Raw genomic sequence first — 20992 nt, 5'->3', positions numbered from 1 at the left:
TTCACTTTGTATCTGAAATCCTCTGGGCTGTTTTCATCACATCACTTCATCTGGATGACTGAAATTGCCCTAATGTGGCTTATTAAGCTTGTTTCACAGAGCCCTATTATTGAAGTGAGTTCATATACCAAGTGTTTCCCATGTGAAGAGGCAAGTCTTGCTAATTTCTACTATTCAGATACTGTGTGAATAAGCCCCTGTAGTCAAACCTTGCTTTTAAATTTAACTATCACTGCCTCTCCAACCACATCTAATACATGACCAAACAATGTGTTGCAAGAGGTCAGAGTCCATATGGCTTCTCTTAAGAACTGTGTTTTAGTTAGTGAGACCTACAGCTACACAGGACTGTTATATTACACTGCCCTTATTAGGGCAGTTGTTGGACCCAAGGTTTATCTTTTTACAGCAGAAAGTAAAGGCAACCTTCAGTGCTTTCTGAAATACTTAAAACATGGATTGAACTCGTTTGTATGAGTTACTCAACTGTATACCTGTAGGGAAGGCTACCATGCATATATACAAGGACAGTTCCTGTCATGTTGCCTAATGCTATACATAATTGCAACATTCTACATGACATTTTCTTAATAAAAGCTGTTAACCTTGCTAGTTTCATACCACCACTACTTGGTTTGACTATGCAAAGTGAGAGCCACAGATGTTGCGGACTTCAAAAGGAGTTGTTACCAAATGCCATGCTTCTTAATATGTTTGCCAGTGTGTCTGTTCAATATGCTTGCTTTAAGGTGGTCTTGACTAAACCTTAGTGCAAAAGGCACACAGAAAGCACTTATTTCCAATACAAGTTTGGCAATTGTTAAACCATGCTAGAGCAGGGTAGAGGCCCTTTCTGTGACAAAGACTATTGAAACCTTACCTGAAGTTATCAGTCTTGCCTTTGAACAAGCTCACCATACCATATTTTAAAATAAATAATTGTATGCTTTGTCTATTCCTGATATGCAAGCTCTCCTTCAAAGTTGTATCAGTATAAATAGCTCCATAATTACCCTAAAAGCAAGAGCAGCCTAAACTATTTTCCAACGAAGTTTATGGCAGAGTAGCATATGTATTTTGAACTCTGAACTGTATCCAACCCAAGGAACTGAAATGGTATTTTTCACTAATAGTTGTAGGGTGCTATATTAAGGTTTTGAAGAAAAAATTTTCACATCTACTTTATTTCCATTATCATAGAATTAGATAGTTATTAGTTTTAAATCTCATTTGCTGCATCTTCTAAACTTCTGATAAATGGTATGGAAAAGAATTTCAACACATGAAAATTAATTTTGCAAGTATATGAAGTTATTTTTATTCTACTGCAAGAAGAAAATCTTCTGCCTCATATACTACCTCCCAAAATATTAAAGGGGGAATCAATGTTTTGATCTAAATGGGAAGAGTAAGTACTGAGCATGTCACCAGGTTACAAACCATACAAAAACCATAGAATTAATTTTTGAGCATCACTGTTGCTGTTTGTTGCAGATAGCTATTTCATGTTGTGCATTAAGTTAATCAAGGAAATATAATATGTATACAGTTCTTCAGGCTTGCTGGCATTTGCTACGTAGTGACTGATTCTTAAAATGCTCTAGATGAGCTAATGGAGTCAATATTTGCTCCTTTAGTTTTATCATCAATCATACAGATAGCATGTCCAGGTTATGTAAATAATCTGATTATTGGCAAAGCAGTAGACATTTCAAAAAATCTTAAAACATTTGCTTTTAGATATGCTGTCCAGGACAAGTTAGAATATATTGGTAATTTGGTGTCTCTTATCTTACCTCTCCAATATACTAATGGGTTAAATTACAAAAATATGCTGATGTGCTTTTCCAGACGACCCAGCATTGTCAGGGAACTTATTTTAGGGCAACATTTACCACAAGAGCTAATGTATGACCAGGGAAACGGAAGCTGAATTTTCAAAAAATGATTTCACTGCAAACACTAGATTTCCTCTTAAAACATTTAAAAGCTATTTTTTCATCTAGTATAGTCATGTAATTAAAATGCATAAATTTAAGAATCAACGTAACTACCACATATACTTAGCTTCTGTGAACTGTTATACAAACATGTTTAACATATTTAAACAGTCTAATTTAGACTCCAGTACAGCATTAACAGTTCAAACTTTAAGATGTTGAACAATCCTTTACCACGTCAGTGCAGTGTAGGAAGAATAGCACACATTAAAGTTTGTTATGAAAATAGAGTTTATTAAAAACACATCCCTATTTGCTTTTAGGAGCTTTTACCGTTACCTTCACTTAAATTAAAAAAAATAGAAAGCACTTCTAATTCTGACTTGTAAACTTTTTAAAGTCAAAACTTTTAAAAAGTTACAGCAAAAAATTGGGTAATGGTTTATTAACTTTTTTGTTATTTTGTAGCTATTTTAAATAGAAGGGAAGCAATCAAATTGCTTACATATCCCCATAAACTATGGAGAAGTTGTGATATAGCAAAAGCAAATATACAGCATACTGTACAACTCTAAAGCTCTACACTCCAATGTCACTTTTTGACAAAAATTCCAGTCTCTTAACGAGGTGCCTCCTCAACTGAGCCAGTAGACTTCTCAGGTTGTTCAAGAGATGAGGTAGTCTCAGGTGTTAACTCATCAGTAGGTTTTACACCTGTGGGTTCAGACTCCCCTTTATTAAGTTCTGAAACAGAGTCTGTGTTTTCCACTTTGCCACTCTGGGATTCATGGTTTTTGACACCATCTACCCTGTCTGATAACTCAGGTTTCTCCTTGCCTCGATTTTCGTCCTTTTCTCTGCGAGATTCCCTATCTCTAGAATCTCTTTCTCTCTGTCCGCTGAAACGCCTATTTCTTTCCTCTAGGTCTCTGTGTCTATCACGTTCAGGGCTTCTTCTTCCCCATTCTCTTCTTTCTCGATTACCAAGGCGTTCGTGCTCTCTGTCATCGCGGTTACCATAGCGCTCACGCTCATTTTCTATCCGATTTCCAAAAGACCTCCTTCCAAACCTTTCCTGGTCTCTATTTGGAGTAAATGGCTGCCTATCATTCCTGAACTGCCTTCCATCTCGATTATCATCAGGTCCACCAGGTCCCCCTCCAGGCATTCCTCCAGGCCTTGCAAAGTGGCCAGGTGGTGGAAAAGGGCCCTTCATCCCATGAGGTGGAGGCATCCCAAAGCCTCCTGGGCCTGGCGGTGGACCTCTGTGCATCATATGAGGAGGCATATGCCGAGGCGGCATCATTGGAAACCGCTGCAAATGAGGTGGTGGCATTCCTGGGGGTCGCTGGAGTGGTATCAAACCAGGCCGTGCACCCAAAAGGCCTGTAGAAGGTGCCTGTAGCCCAATGACAGGACTAGGTGTAACTCCTTGAGAACCTGACAAGCCAAAAGAAAGAAAATTAATTGCAAGATACATTCAGAAATATACGTGTTATTGCTCAACTTAAGTTTCAGAACATTCCTTAAGGAGTATTTGATGTACTCTTTGTGCAAAATTCAACCTATTATTTCCACAGCTGTGACATGCTCACTAAAGACTATTACATTTAAGTGCATTTAAAACATTTTAATGAGCTAATACACTGGGTTGAATCCAGACTTAGTCAAATGAATATGTCCTCTCACAGTATGATTAAGTCAGGACTCAACACAATGTGAAAATTGGCATCTGCAAAACCTCAAAGATTTTACCCTGACTCCTTCAGTCTGCTTTTTCCCTAAATCAACTTGTTTTTTTACCTCTACATTTAGCACCATTTTTTCCATTGAGGGTGGCTTCAGCACAGTGGGGATAGCTTAATTAATTTAAAGAGAGTGGGCACTAGCCAGCCAAAGTTATACTTTTAAAGTCCCATTGATTTTAATGGAATATATTCTCTCACTGAAATCAGTGGGATTCCAGAATGCTTAACTTAGCTGGATACCAATAAAGAAAAGAAATGCAACAGAAAAGGGAAAGATTTTTTTTTGGGGGGGGGATGAGATTTTATTATGGTGTTAACTACACTGCTAATAAAATTGGGGTTAGCTTCCTTTTTTGTTGGAACCACTCAAAGTAATTTTTGAAGATTCTACCCCCCCCCAAAAGTACATTTATAGTGGCCACATACGACAAGTATATTTTGTTTATGCTATGTCATATACTTCTCAGGTCCAAATTTCTGAAGTAGGAGCTCAGCAGCTCGAACACATGCCTACGAACACAGACACAAACATCTGGTCTTTGCAAAGAATCTTTCAACCAAGGCACAAATAAAGAATAAAGCAGATTCATTCTGCTTCAGAGAAATGACCAGACAGCATGTAAAGTACCTTTAGTACTGGAAAACTTTATCCACACTCTGCTGGTAGTAATTTCCCCTGCTAATATTTAACTAGTGCTGAATATCTATTGGATAGGTCTGCTTCTAAGTTGTCTTGCAATACACACAGCAGACTATGATACTAAATCCTTGGGTTCACTTCACATGATATGGAAAAGAAGTTATCAGCAGCATGGAATCTCCAGAGGGCTAGCCCAAGTCATTTTGCTAATTGCACTAAACAAGATGAGCCTCCTCATTTCAGGCACAAGTCAATCAAACAGTTGAACACTAGCAGTGGGACAACATACTCCACACCTGAAGACACCAGCCTAACTTGGGGATGTTGGGCAGAGAGTAGTGAGGTATTGTCTTCCAACACCTCACCACCACTTACTCACGGCTCTACCTGGAGTCTGATCTATGCCCTGCTCATTCAAATAAATGCTGCAATGCACCATGAGGGGTGCCAGTGTTCATTATGTGAACAGAACAACACATAAGCATATATGCAAAACTTACTGGCCAAAACCTGCCTCATTCTGCCTTATGGTAGGGCCAGCCGTGGCACACCAACATTTATGGGAAAATGCATCTCTGCCATTATATAGTAAACATGAATTCAGCAGTTGTGGTTGGCTCTGGGTCCTGGGCATGAATTACAGCATCTTTGCAGCTGTTCATCTCACCTGTAAATGTTACTGTTCACCATGAAAAGATGTGGTGGATGTTTCAAGCATCATTTCTATACTGTATGAAACAGTTCTTATATCCAAGTAATGGGCACCATTTATAGAGAGCATCAAGCCTAGTAAATTACCTGAAGCTCCAAAATCCAACTAAAATAAGTTGAAATTTAAACTCCAATGTAGACCACATTTCTGGAGCCACATTATTTAGAATTAAACTACATTTACTTGCCTGATGCCCATTTCCTATCCTTTTCATTTCTCTCACCCAATGGAAGAGAAATATATCAATATAATTAGGAATAAACAAAACTAGGTTATTAAAAGGGTAGCAAATTACAGAAAAGTAAACATTTAGGGATGTAACTGATCCTATAAATGGTAAATGGAGATATACCTACACAATTTAGGGCACAACCCTATGTATGTTTAGACACACACACATAAATACTACAACTCCCAGCACTCCCCAGCCCGGAAGACTGCCTGGGGAATAGTGGGAATTATAGGACTTTTTTCTGTCTGAACATGCACAGAATTGCACCCTTAATTAATGTTAGGACACAGCTAATCCAAATTAGAACTGAATGCACACTGAGGGGTAAAATTGCCTTTGGGCAGAGGATGGTTAAGTTTATAACCAAAGTAACTCTTATTAAAACAATTATTCCAGCAGCTTTAAAAGGGGAAAGTCAGTATATGAAAATGAATAGTAAGTTATTTTTCTAGAAAAGCACCCAGCTGCATATTATCCTAATATAACTTTTAGAAGCCAATTTTGATTAAGTGTCAAAATAATCTCGCCTTCCCACAATCCCTCATATTTCATCCCAAATACAGTATATATGCTCAAGCATAACTCTGTCTTATTAAAATTAGAAAACAGACTTTTCTGGGGTCAAAGAAGTTCTACAGCAATTATTATGATACCACATATAAATGGCAGTTTTATTTTCTATCTACTCGGGTTACTAAGAGAAGCTTCCAGATAGGTTTATGGAAAGCCTTCTAAGCAATTAAAACTGTTTAGAAAATAGTCAAGCTTCTTATCATCATCTTTAAGTAGGGACAACCTATATTTACTATCACTAGGTTGTTTGGTGGCAATTTTCTAACCGCTTTGTCATTTCAAAATTTCCTTTAACTTCAGGCTCAGCTAGTCAATTACTTAAATGTTTGGAAGCACTGATGCATCTATATCAACACAGGTACATTTAACCACACAAAAATAAAATAAGATAGCAGGTTTTACATATTTAGTGGATGCCTAGACATGCACAGTGTTTTTTAATTAATAGTAAAAACACACAAAGCTCAAAACAGGCCATGATGGCAGTTGAACCTGTAGAGAATGAATACCAGGCTAACCAAAATTCATTGTCTATCACAGCTATGATAAAATCCTGGAGTTCTTCATGGTTTTGCATGGGCAGCTCTCATTTTCTTCCCAGGGAAGAGAAGGGGAAGTAAATGAAATATAGTTGAGAAATTTGAGGCATGAACTGTTAGGATGTCCATGGGAAGTATACAAGAGAGGGGGAGAGAAAAATAGGTTGCTCAAGCCCCCAAGAGCTTATTAGGGTTAGGGGTTGCATGTGTCACAAATCCTGAGCAGCTCCTGCTACATAGCAATACAATGCTCAGATTTGAGGCTGACAGCCAGCCCCAAACATTAACTTTTTAGCACTTTGTAGTACTACAGGGGGAGTTGGGCTTGTCTCCCCGCCCCCATCTCCCTCAGGCCTAAATGGGACTACAAAGCTCCTGTTCTAGGGTGTCTGAAGCCTTGAACAGGAGCATTCCTCTTATGGGGTGGGTATACACTGCACTATTATATTACAGATCTCACTTGTACTTGTTATAACATGTATGTTCATGAAGTGGAAGCTTCTTGTTTTCCCATGTAATGTACTTTACTAAGAATTCACTAGTAAGGTATTTGCTTCCATGTTTCTCATAAGAGACATTGCTCTTGCTATGATAGGACAAAAGAAAGCTAAATGACATTCCCAGTATAAGAGTTCAAAACAGACAAGAAAAGTTTTCATGCTTGATACAGAACAACTATAAAATGTGTGCCAAAAATACACAGGGTATTTAAAATAAACTTCGTGTAACTGATAGTTACACAAATTCAATCTCTCAATATATCAAAATTTCCTTACAATGTTCTCCCCAAACTACATGGAATTTGATTTCTGTTGTTTTATTTCACATACACACACACCACTGATATTTTCACAAGCAGCATATAAAAATATGTTAAAAAAGAATAAACCTGAAATTTAAAATGTTACAACTTATTTCTTAACTCTGAAAACCAAGAGAGGCACGTAGCACAGGCATCTCATGCGACTGTATCACTTCAGAGTGCATGTGTGGTGTATCTTTGACAGCACATCTTGCTGTTGTGGAAAGCTTACGTCTTAGTTGTAACTAGCTGATACTACTTAATTTTAAACAGTATTCAACAAAGTATACTTTTTAACGCAATTATAATAGGGTTTGGACAGCATAACAATGTTACACTGCTTTCTGGCACACTGATTAACATATGGGTGTAGATTGAGGATGTAATGAAACTTTAAAAAGTCAGGATTGTGAGTTTTTTTATTCTGCCCGTCCAATCTTGTATTTTCCAGATGATTTCTGATTTAGCCAATTGTTGTAGAGACACTGAGCAAGCTTCACATGGTATTGGTATAGTGTCAAATATCCAAAAAGCAACTATATAGTAAATCCTAACAGAACCTGAGATATGAGAGCAACCCAAACAAAGATAAATTAACTAGAACTTTATTACACTTTAGTGTTTTCTCCCAGCATGAATTTCCTGATCTCTCAATCTTTGGATTATAAAGATACTGATTTAAAAACCACGCTAAGGAATTAAAGCTTACCAACTTGTTAAATGGAAGACAATCAACTAACCACCGCTGGCTAATGTTTCATGAACTAAGTGCTTTGAAACTATTTGAATTGATTATATATTGTATTAGTAAAGGGCTTTACATTTTTGTTCTGCTCACACAGTAAAGAAGTGATCCATAACTTAAACACTTACACATATTCTGCCAATACTTGTTTATCCAACCACAGTTGCAGTTACTATTTACTGGCCCATTTCAACAGCTAACACTGTCAATGTATATTCACTGTTTGTATTCACTCTTACAAAAAAATATAGTTAATGATTGATGTATTATTTTTTGAGTTAACTGATGGATTGCATAAAAAATACTTTGGACAGAGGAAAGACAGCGGTCAAAACACTATTTGCTTTGACTGGGCAAGATTCTACATCAGTTCCCTATTCTAGATTTTATTTTGGGTCACCTTTGGCCAGTCCTCACAATCACTGTTCTGAGAAGGCAGTGTGGATTTGCTTACATTGGAGTCCATATCCATTTTACACCATCAGCAGTTCTTGCATTTCCCAGTACATTTTCCAATAGAGTACATATTTCCCAGCTTCATTTTTCAAGGCCTTTGTAATCATGCTTTTAATTGGTTGACCAAAGTAACTTTTTTGGGGGGGGGAGGGGGAGGACAAGACTCCCCTAGTATTCCAACACATTCCAAAATTTACTTACATGTTCTATACCACTTTGAGAGTTATATGTGTGTTGAACATCATTTAAGGTGTTTTGTGCATTTTCCGGTCAGGCTTCTCTATCCCAAAACTCACTAATGTAATCTTAACATTTTGTGTGCTTGAGAACTTGGTATGGGGATCAGTTCTATGTATCCTTAAATGTTAATGTGCTTTTTCAACTCCCCTGACTAAATACCATTATTTCTAAATTCTTTGCTACACGGCAATACAGAGACATGTATGCACAGTAACTCATTTTACAGTTCACATATCTCATTGGATTCTGAAAAAAAAAAGTTGGAAGTGAAGAAAAGAAGCAACGTTATCTATCCCCTTGCCAAACAGCACTACCCAGGTACTGCATATATGTTATGTTGCAGACAGGAAAACATACATTTATTTAAAAGAGAACAGTGCTAAAATTGCCAAATGTAGGAAAAGTGGTTAGGGAAGCCTTGGTGACCATATAAATAAGCCATTGGAAAACAGCTCTTTGAGCAATAAAATGGAGTGAAAGTGAAGAGGCGTATGATAGAGTAAGGCAGGGTCATCAGAAAGGTGATCTGGATCTCCCGGTAGATTTCTGGGTGATTTGGAATAGATTGGAAAGAATTTCCAGCTCCCAATTGTTTAATAATAGCAGCAATAGATTATGTAGTTGAAATAAAGGAAGCTTGGAGTAACCAGGAATGGATTTTTGTGTGGAGGGACTATGGGCTCCATTCAGTTCTAGTATTCCAAACAAATTCCTGGGCTCAGCACTCTTAGGCCTTCTAAGTGTGTCTTTTGAACTTAACTCTGGTTCATAGATTTCATTGTTCTAGAAAAACAAAGTAGCTCCCCTAAGCCTGAAGTCTGCCCACTAAGGTACTCCGATAGTAATGGAATCAATATATTTTTCTGAAATCTATTTTGTAACTCCTAGTTAGTGTTAGTTGCCCTCTTCCAAAAAGCCTTTTTAATAAGTCACTTATGTTTTACCTTGAATGTTTTCATTTCATAAGTCATTATGTAGTAGGCAGAGTATAAATGAAACTCATTTTACAAACAACAGAAAAGTTAAGATAGCAACCTAAAATAAAATTTGTGGAAGACCAGAGCGTAGAATAAAATCACAAGCATTGAAGCTGATAACTTGTCAAAATCATTGGTGTGTTTCTTCATTTGATATGAAATCTTCAGCTAGCAGAATTACAACTTCATAATTATGAAATTCTTTTAATAAACTGAACAAAATTTTGCTAATGAATACCACTGAGCGATTAAAATATTTTTCATCCAGAGAACCTCATTGTTTTTACGTGCACAATCCAAAATGGTTTATTTATTTGATTTATAACCCAGCTTTCTACCAAGCAATGGCACTCAAGGCAACTAACAATAAGATTAAAACACAACACAATTAAAACAATCATAGAAACAAATTCTTGTTATATTAGTTTGCATGTTAAATTGGATTTCACCTGCTCAAACTGGTGAAATCCAATATTAACCAAGAATCAATTTTCAAAAATCGAATTCTGTAATAATGCAATAATAGTGCCACAGTCAACTTGACAGAAGGGAATTGAATTGTAATTTAACACTGTGAATAGTTACAGGGCTTTGAATGACTGGGAAGCTCCTAGAAGGCATTTGAAATGTACATCAGTGTTGCATGTATACTGTAATTCCATAGGAGTGCAGAAAAAGCACAGAATGTGTAGCAGGTACAGAATTCAATTTATGGAGTCTCAGCTTTCATTTAAACAAACAAACAAAAATCTTCTAACTCTTATGCTTGCTCCTCCCATTAGCAACAAAATTTGCTCAATTTGCTGGTTGTAGAGTTCAGCTTTATTAGTGCAGAATTTAATTGTGCACAAAATGTTAATTACTCTAGCACTAAGCGTATGCAGCCCTGTCAATATTCATAGAAAAGATGAAGTGTTGAAATTTTAAAATAAAATATAAGTAAACTTTGCATAAGGCACTTATTGAATCATTTAGACTGCAATCCTATCCCCACTTACCTGGAAATAAGCTCTATGGAGCTTATTTTTAAATAGACACATACAGGATTGTACTGTTAACTTCATAAAACATTGTGTTTGCAGACTGGCTTTTTAAAGCGATCACATGGCATCCTATCCAGAAATGTTACATGGAAATCAGTCATCCACACCATTCTGGAACTTTATCTTTTAAAAGGATTTGGCAGCTATTAAAGGTTCCTGAAACATTCAGGAAGCATTAAGACCCTATGCCATATTTCCAGATGGCAGAACTCATGTGTCACTTTAAAAATCCAACAGCTATCCATGAACTCAGAACATTATGTCAGAAACAGGTCTACATAGTTATTCTAAAGCAATAGTAGATAACTATGAGTATTCTCTTCTAGGCAGGTTCTAAGAAATCTATGGTTCCGTATCACTACTGAGAGAGGTAGAGGGTATCTCCCATTATTTATTGCACTGTCCCTTATATCAAAAACCCTAGGGAAAGGTTCTTGGTGCAGATTTTGGCAGGGTAAAAATGTCTATGGGAAGATTTATCATTTATTGTCAGATTACGATCCTTACATTACATTTAAAACAGCTTTGTTTGCCAAGGTTGCAAAATGTATTTGTGTAGTCGCTATGAACGCAATTGCAGTTGACTTATTCAGGCAATATCTTAACCTGGCACACGTTTTATGTTCTATTATTACACAACGTTGTAAGTTATGTTGCTTGTAATGGCTATTAGTCATATACAATAAAATGTTAGACTTGACTTGAGTATTCTCTTCAGGAGAGTTCTCCTCTTTTCAGTTCACGTGCGCTGATTTCTTCCATGTTCTTCCCTGTTCAGAATTTTTTTTCTTCTTTTGCTATTTAGACAGCTTTCAGATTAAGGCACATGCCTCAAAAAAGCCTTAAAATATGGTTACATAGGCTTTACCACACCATCTAAATATGACTCATTTGCTCACGTTCTATTTGAAACCACTGGAACTTTAAACGCCCGAGGAAGTTTTTCTTTGCAAGAAGAACTCCATTTGGATTGTTCAGCTTTCACAGGCTTTGAATGAAAGACCTACGCCAAGCCATACATTTCTACATACAATTATTACCCTTACTGGTGGAACCTGGAAGTAACCACATTGCAATTATGTAGGGTGTGTGTGTGTGTGTGTGTGTGTGTTTGTGTGTGCATGTACATCACAGGCACAACATTTTAAAGTACTAGACATGCAAACTGCATATAGGTCCCTATGCCAATACAAGTGGTGGACTTCCACAATAAGCTCTCTTAGTACAGGAACTACTCGATCTGCTTCAACCATGATTGCAACTTAGAAACATAGCTGCAAAGTGCAGCCCCAACTATATGTAAGCTGTTTCAGTACGAACCATGCCTCACTTTGTAAAATCTGAATCCAACCTAAGATTAGGGCAATCAAAATTAACTGATCTGGTATGTGTGCAACAATTTCATTAATAGCTGTTTGCCCGCAGCTGAGGGTGGTAAGACCTTAAATGAATCTAATTTTCAAAAACACAGAATTACTTTCTAAAAAGTCAAGACCTTCTACATGTCTTCAAAACAAAAGCAGAAATAACAACTAGCGCCTGTGAAAATGTGTGATGACATTTTATGGTTTGTTTAAACAAAACAGTATATGGAAGGCTCATCTCAGTTTTGCTTAGGTCAGTTGGAAGAACTCATGCAAGCAATTGTGAACTGGAGCCAGATCCATTCCAACTAATGAAAACCAGTAATGAGAAGCTAGAATGTTGAGTGGAGTTAACAATATAACTTCAGAGAATAGTTTTTCTCTCTGATCTAACACACAAAGCTTATGCTCTGATTCTCTTGTTAGGGAATCCCTGCCACCCCTCTTAATAGATTGCCAGTTGGTGGATGCTCTGCAGTTTCAACCCTCCTGAGTTTCACTCTATTCCCAAACCCATACAAATCTGAATAGAGCACTGAAATTGCACCTTTGCCGTTGGGTTCACAATATATGTCTAGGAATCCACAGAAGGATTTCTACCTCCTTATTCCTTTTTCCAAGCACCTTGATATAACGATCAAGTGAATATAAAACACAGTGAGTGTTTGGGAATTTAAACACTAACGAATTTATCATTCCTCTTTGCAAATGACTTCCAAGAGCCACAAATAACTTGTTTCTCATTGGGACCACCATTGCAGGGCGCCACCTTACACACATTGAACATAATGGGGTATAGCACTAATGTGTTCAATTCTGTTCAAATTTGAAGAGAGGTGGTTCCAATATGTTGACACCCTTTCTCTTTCCCTTCTTCTACTGAATTCCAACCTTGCAATTTCAGAAATTATGCTATAAGCATGAAAGCTGGCAGAATCCAAGTCTGTGCAAGAATAAGATGGCGAAAGTTGGTTCTCCCTATGTCCTTGTAGTGTCTATTATTGATAGAGCTAGTTAATTGAGCACAATATTTTGGGATACTCCTGGATCTACTGTTATATTTCAGATTTCCATGCAGAAGTTAGGGAATTTTTCTTACCAATTTCCAACAGTGACACTCAGCTTTGGGGTCTGTCATAAAAACCTTCACACTACTCAGGACACCAAACTGAAAACTACTTAAGCACGACCCAAAACCTCCTTTTGACTTGGCATTGCCTATACTGCTTTGCCCCAGTACATCTTAAAGGAAACATCCCCACCCCAAAACTACATGTAGCACAACAGTCAGAAGTTCTTTTTCTACAGCAACTTTTCTAAGATCAAGCAATGTGACATTTGGATAATTATTTTTTATATTCATTTTAAAAATGTTTAAAAAATATTTAAACACACATGCAGCCACTTATGAAGCCAAGGACAAGCAATGTGGTCCTGCATTCCTCTCTCAAACCTCTCCTTTCTTTGGTAACAAGATCCTGGCTTGCATTAAGCCAGAGCTCCCCATTATGTCTGAACCAAGGCTTAATGTTGTGGATGAGGGGGCTGACCTGGTATGTATCACTGAGACCTGGGTGGGTGAACTGGGAGGGGTTGCTCTCACCCAGCTCTGCCCTCCTGGGTACTCGGTGCAGCACCAGCACAGACTCGAGGGCCGGGGAGGGGGGGTTGCCATGGTCCATAGGAATACAATCTCCCTCTCTAGGCTTCCTGTTCAGTCGAGTGCTCATCTTGAGTGTTTGTACTGTGTGTTGGGTGTGTGTTGGGTACTCGAGACAGATTAGGGATTCTGCTGGTGTACCGTCCACCCCGCTGCCCAACAGTCTCCCTGCCTGAGCTGACGGAGGTTGTCTCGGACCTGGTGTTGAGGACCCCCAGGATAGTGGTTCTGGGGGATCTCAACTTCCATGCCGAGGCCGCTGTATCCGGAGCGGCTCAGGACTTCATGGCTGCCATGACAACCATGGGGCTGTCTCAACATGTTACTGGCCCAACACATGTAAAAGGACACATGATTGATCTGGTTTTCTCGACTGGACAGGAGGATGGTGATCTGAAAGTGGGGGAATTAACATCTACCCCCTTGTCATGGTCAGATCACTTCCTATTGAGGTTTAGACTCTCGGCGGCCTTTCCCCTCTGCAAGGGTGGGGGGCCTATTAAAATGGTCCGCCCCCAAGGCTAATTGACTCCGATGGATTCCAGAGGGCTCTGGGGGATTTTCCTTCTGATATGGCCGGTGCTCCTGTCGAAGCCTAGGTCGCTCTGTGGAATGCAGAGATGACTCGGGCGGTTGACACGATCACGCCCAAGTGTCCTCTCCCTCTGAGCAGAGCCCGGTCAGCTCCTTGGTATACACCTGAGCTGAGGGCAATGAAGCAAGAGGGGAGACGGCTAGAATGCAGGTGGAGGAAAACTCGTGCTGGGTCTGATCGAATACGGGTTAGAGCTCACTATCGAGCCTACTCTGTGGCAGTGAGGGTGGCAAAGAGGCAGTTCTTTTCCACCAGCATTGTGTCTTCTCAGTGTCGTCCGGCGGAGCTTTTCCGGGTGGTTCGCGGCCTGTTACACTCTGGGCCAGGGCGTGAGATAGTTGAACCCTCGGTAGCACGCTGTGACAAGTTTGCACGGCACTTTGAAGATAAAGTCGCTCAGATTCGTCATGAATTGAACACCACACTTAATGCAGCTCCACTAGTAGAGGCGTTCAGAGCGCCGTCCGGCTCAGTTTTATTGGATGAGTTTCAGTTATTGAGGCCCGAGGATGTGGACAAGGTGCTTGGCCAAGTCTGGTCGACCACCTGTGTGCTTGACCCTTGCCCTTCATGGCTCATTACATCAAATAAGGAGGGGATCGCCAGCTGGGTCCAGGAGGTTGTAAATGCCTCCTTGAGAGAGGGAGTGGTGCCGGCCTCTTTAAAAGAGGCGGTAATTAGACCACTCCTGAAGAAGCCTAATCTGGACCCTGAGGACGTTAACAACTACAGGCCGGTGGCTAATATCCCTTTCCTGGGCAAGGTGCTTGAGCGGGTGGTTGCAGGACAACTCCTGGCACTCTTGAATGAAACGGATTATCCAGATCCATTTCAATCGGGTTTCAGGCCTGGTTTTGGAACGGAAACTGCCTTGGTCGCCCTGTGGGATGACCTCTGTCGGGACAGAGACAGGGGGAGTGCGACCCTGTTGGTTCTCCTGGACCTCTCAGTGGCCTTCGATACCATCGACCATGGTATCCTTCTGGATAGGTTGTCTGAGCTGGGAGTTGGAGGTACTGCGTTGCAGTGGTCCCACTCCTACTTGGATGGCCGATTCCAGGAGGAGGTGCTGGGGGATTATTGCTCTGTGCCGTGGCTCCTAAGCTATGGGGTTCCACAGGGCTCTATCTTATCCCCTATGCTGTTTAACATATACATGAAGCTGCTGGGGGAGGTTAGCCGGAGATGTGGACTGAGGTGTCATCAATATGCGGATGATACCCAGCTCTATCTTTCCTTTCCATCAAACCCAGGTGAGGCAGTGACTGTTCTGAACCAGTGCCTGGACTGGATGAGGGCTAACAAACTGAGACTCAATCTAGACAAGACGGAAGTACTGTTAGTGGGTGGTTCTTCTGTTCGGCGAGGTGATGTTTGCCCTGTTCTGGACGGGGTTGCACTCCCCCTAAAGGATCAGGTCCGTAGTTTGGGGGTGCTCTTGGATCCAGAACTGTCACTTGAGGCACAGGTGAACTCAGTGGCAAAGAGCACCTTTTATCAGCTTAGGTTGATATACCAACTACGCCCTTATCTGGACAGAGATAGCCTAGCTACAGTTATCCATGCTGTGATAACCTCTCACTTGGATTGCTGCAATGCGTTACACGTGGGGCTGCCTCTGAAAATGGTCCAGAAGCTTCAGCTGGTACAAAACAGGGCAGCCCGTTTACTAACAGGGACTGGCCGGCGAGATCACATTACGCCAGTCCTTTTCCAGCTTCATTGGCTGCCAGTCCAGGTCCGGGCCCGATTCAAAGTGCTGGTATTGACATTTAAAGCCCTAAACGGTTTGGGGCCAGATTATTTGAAGGAACGCGTCCTCCCATATGTACCTGCCCGGACCTTAAGATCATCTACAGGGGCCCTTCTCCGTGAGCCCCTGCCAAAGGAAGTGAGGCAGGTGGCTACTAGAAGGAGGGCTTTCTCCGCTGTGGCACCCCGGTTGTGGAATGAGCTCCCCAGAGAGGTCCGCCTGGCACCTACACTGTACTGCTTTCATCGCCAGCTGAAGACCTTTTTATTCTCTTAGTATTTTAACACTTTATTTTAACTTAAATTTAAATTTTACTGTTTTAACTCTGTATTTTAATCTTATATCAATTTTGCTGCATGGTTTTATCCTGGTTGTGCTTTTTATACTGTATTTTGTAATTGTGCTTTTAACCTGTTGGTTGTTTTATTGTGGTTTTAATTTTTGTGAACCACCCAGAGAGCTTCGGCTATTGGGCGGTATAAAAATGTAATAAATAAATAAATAAATAAATAACAAACCAGGATAAGAAGCCAGGATCAGATTGAGCATTGTAAAAGACTGGAAATCTCTATCCATTCCACACCATTCAAGATTTTATAAACCACTGTTATGATTCTGCTTTAACTGACATTAAGCTAGAGCTCTCTGGTTCAGAGGCAAATTAGGATCCCAGTACCAAAGTTGACATGTGACAAGAGAAGGGATGAGGAAGGAGCATACAGCCACGATGCTTGTCCATGGCTTCATAAACAATAGCCACAGATAAACATGGCCTATGGGACAGGTTCCCTTCCAGTGACTGGAGTACTCCTCCATCAATGGAAGGGAACCATTGAATCCAATCTATAGAAAGCAATAAATAATACTATTCACGAAGTCAATTTTCTGTTTGGAATGGCATATATACAAACTGAGCTGTGAGAAATGGTCACATTGGATTGCTGACTGCTAATCTATTTAATCTGGGAACAAGGTTCCAAACTATCAGAGAAGTATATTTCCAGCACAACATACCCAGAACAGTTGTAGAAGCAATAATTCATAAATCAAGACACATTTGAGAGCTGTTGTGTGATAACTGAGACCTTATATAGAGTGTTATTGGGTCAAAAGAAATCCCTCTTAATGTGCTTTCCCCTCCCCTGGAAATATGGATGGGTATGAGAACAAACCAATACTACAGATAGAAAATAAGGAGGCAGAAATGTAAAAAAATTTTTTGGTAGGTATAGGTATAAGAGGGAGGGGGAAAGAGGAGTGTGAGGAAAGAAAAGGTAGTATATTTGGTGGTTGAGTTTCCTTGCATGCTTAGGTTCAAGCTGCTGTATTACAGAGCATACAGATGTACTTAAACTTTAGCTGTGAACCTTTTATGGAAGCACATTCATTGCATTTTGGGTGCACATACAACCTTCTGCTCTGAACTGAATCCAGAAGAAACCTGTTTTGATTTTCAGCAGGAGGAAGTTTTGCACAGAGCTGACTGACTTAAGAGCCAGGCAATAAAGAAGCTACCTTCCCTATCTTCCCATAGCAGTTTTTAAAGTGTAAAAAGGCTTTTTAAAATGCTAAATAGTGGAGCAGATAAACATGTAACGTGTTTCGAGAGAAAAGCTAGCACAAACATATAAAGAGGGACTAAAGATATTTGATCTGGAAACTGTCTCTGTGTTTGTGTGTGTATGTGCATGTGTGCGTTTTGAGGAATGAAGATGGGGGAAAACTCCTGTTTGCAGGCATATCTGTATGAAGCCTTAGGTGATCAGAAAAACATATATATGCTAAAATTAATACCAGAAGCCTCATTCTGCCATTTTTAAAGCAACTGACACTTTCAGTCATCTGGATGGTTTTTATTAAATGTGCCTGTCATTATCCTACTCCAAAAAAAAAAACAAATCACTGATTCAAGACTGGCAAATGCTACCTTTCAATACTCATAATTGGACATTTACATGTTAAATACTTAACTTCCCTCTGCCAAACTGTATAGAATAGATGGCAGGGGTAGAACAATATTTTGCTTTCTGTAATTTTGGCTTTCTAAAAATGACTGAAGTAGAATGAATATCTTTGGGGGGGAAATGTATATCCATCAACTGAACTTACCAAGGAGTGGGACTGGTTGTGTGACAGGAGTCGGCATACTAGTAGAAGTTGTAGGTGGTGGTGGGTTTGGATATCCTTTGGAGCCATCTGCATTTTCAGCATTTCCTCTTGATCCAGAAACTACTGTTGGAATGGGGTTTCCCACAGAGGAGTCTTTTGTAGTGTCTTCATTTATATTGGCCACGGTAGCTAAAAACACAATGATGTTAATAGGAACATTTTACGTGACATACACTTCTGTTACAATCACCTTTAACAACACAGAAATCACACTTACAGTTTGGGATATTTACTCCTGCAGAAGGAGGGACAGAGACTGGAGGAACTGAAACTGGAGGGTTAATAGGAGGTGGTGGCCCAGGAGGAAGAAAACCTATGAAGACACAAATAGTAAAGAATCATTTCTATAATAGTAAAGAATCACTTCTATAATTTACACATTTGATAAATGTACACATTTATAATTAAAATGAACATAATCTCCTCATTAATATCCCTGAAACTCCTTGGGAATTCTTAATATACCTGGAGGTAAATGCATTGGATTGAAACCAGGTCGCAAAAATGGTGGAGGTGGTGGAGGAGGAACTCCAGGACCAAACCCAGGAGGCGGAATTCCTAACGGAGGAGTAAATGTAGGTGGCTGAAGTGTACCAACCATTGGAGGACCCGGCTGATGTGGTGGAACCTACAATGGAATGAAAGTGTTTACTCAGCACATAATTCTATATTTTTGAACCCTTAGACAAGAATTTACAATCAAATCCAAAATCAAAGCATGTGACTTTCTTTTAAGAAAGAAAACTCCTAGAACACCTTCTCTTCAAAATAAGTTGCAGAAGGTGCACCTTCCTAAATCCCATCTCTAATGGTATTCAGTTATTTCTAGTTTCCCAACTTTTATCACAATTAAGATGAGCCATTTACATGTGGGAAATGGAGCCACAAACACTCACAAGGAGCTTTCATTGTAGTTTTCATTGCAGTACTTCTCATGGCTGATGAGAAATGCTGCTTTTCAAACCAAGTAGTAGTTTGTATTGTTGTATGCAGGAGGTATGGTGATGAAAATGATAACACTACAGCAGCATTTACAGTTTCCTTTCTTGCAAATGGCTCTTTTAAGATTGCAATTTTGAACTTCATAACACAGTTCACATTAAACTATACAATACCATTAAAATGAATCAATTAATTAAGGAATATTGGAAATAATACTTGCTAAATCTTCATATTTAAGTTTATCCTTAAAACTAGTAAGTTAAGCAGAAAAATAGTAATATATAATATACACATAATTTAGTATAAATACTTCATATTCTATATCATCTTTATTAAATGATTAGGAAATAGTAAAGTATGCATGCACAGTAATTTCCATATTTTAATTTATTTTCTGTTATTCAATAAATAGATATCACTCTTTCATAAATTTACATTTCTGCTGTCTCCTGTCTCTCAAAACCATCTCACTAATCCTTAATAACTACACTACTTGGGAAAATTTGTTACTCCACTCTTCAGGTCCAGCCCTCCCATGAAGCAGGGTGAAGTCCACCTTTCGGGCAGCAGAGCAGGAGGAGCAGCAAATTGTGTCACTCCCACCACTCCACCCCTAAGGCCTACTGCCGCCTCCAGCGGGTGCTCCAGAAAGCCTGGCCAGCCTAAACTCTTCATTTCGACACTCTTTTTTTTAGATCATTTCAACTTAAATATTGTCTGTTAACATATCCCAGTACATTGTATGCCTGTGTTTTACCTATAAAGACTCTTCTGAAACAAAATAAAGGGTCCCATTAAAAATGGAGAATAGAGGAGATATACCTGGGCATAACTCCCGCCCCACCCCATCTATCTCTTGATTACATAAGTGCAAAAATAACTGGATTCTCATATTTCATTAACTTGTTTCTCACTTTATGTTTTACTGAAATTTCCTCTGCATGCCTAAAATATTTTAGAAAGAGGCAATCTACAACTACTTTGTTTCAATGCATACCACGGTTTTGAGTTTTCAACTATATCCTACCTTACTATCTCCTTCAATTTAATCACATATTATTTTGCAATATTCAATCTTGAGACTTAGAGCAACATCCAATATCGCGCAAACAGACCACCACTCATACAATGGGTCTTCCTTTTGTTCTCCTTCCCTGAACACCTCCGCTAAATCTGCTCCTCTCCAGAGCAGACTGGGGGGGTGGTAGGTTAGTAGGGTATCCATTCTGCCAGCAGTGTCCGTTCCTTGCAATATTGTTAGTGTTATCCTAGGCTTTTTATTAGACCACATTAAATTAGTTAGCATTACCAAATGTAACCTCCTTCATAGATGTATTAAATGGGACAGCTATCATTTTTATACTTGCAATCCTGCCAAACCAATACACGTTCCAATTAGGCCAGCTTGCAATATATCTTTCCATTAACAATTAAAGCCTATACATATCTACTCAGAAGTAAGTCCCACTAAAAAAAAAAAAAAAGAAGAAGTAAGTCCCACTGAATTCTAACGGACTTACTCCCTGGTAAGGTTTTATAGGATTGCAAAAATAAAACCCAGATAACATATAGGGCTTGTTCAAACAACATGCTAAATCATGGTTAAGCTGCTAACCCCTTTGCGGCAGATGGTTAATGAGACGGTTTAAACCATGGTTATGTAGTCACCATGATTAACCACTGTGGCTTAATGTGTTGTTTGAACAGTTCAATGGATAACCTGAACTTTAAATTTGTGTTTCTGAGCTATTTCTTCCTTATCTTAATCCGTGTGTGTGTGTGTGTGTGTGTGTGTGTGTGTGAATATATCTCAACAACTATGATTTTGCTTGGTTAAGATATAGCAGACACTTGACTATATT

At 39.3% G+C, this 20992-nt stretch overlaps 1 protein-coding gene across 2 annotated transcripts in view; it reads right to left on the bottom strand.

Moving 5' to 3' along the window:
* Positions 1 to 2213: 2213 nt before the first annotated feature.
* Positions 2214 to 20992, bottom strand: part of SCAF4 (SR-related CTD associated factor 4) — a 64545-nt gene continuing 45766 nt past the window's right edge. For both annotated transcript variants that reach the window (XM_063126712.1, XM_063126713.1), the window contains exons 17-20: positions 18654 to 18816; positions 18406 to 18501; positions 18129 to 18317; positions 2214 to 3380 (exon numbers count right to left, since the gene is read on the bottom strand). In XM_063126712.1, the coding sequence (XP_062982782.1) occupies positions 2560 to 3380; positions 18129 to 18317; positions 18406 to 18501; positions 18654 to 18816 (1269 nt within the window). In that variant the 3' untranslated portion in view covers positions 2214 to 2559. The remainder of the gene's footprint in view (positions 3381 to 18128; positions 18318 to 18405; positions 18502 to 18653; positions 18817 to 20992) is intronic.

This window comes from Elgaria multicarinata, chromosome 5, assembly GCF_023053635.1.
Source record: "Elgaria multicarinata webbii isolate HBS135686 ecotype San Diego chromosome 5, rElgMul1.1.pri, whole genome shotgun sequence".
Lineage (NCBI taxonomy): Eukaryota > Metazoa > Chordata > Lepidosauria > Squamata > Anguidae > Elgaria > Elgaria multicarinata.
The sequence above is the reverse complement of the archived record's forward strand: the minus strand, read 5'-3'. Positions and strand labels throughout refer to the sequence as shown.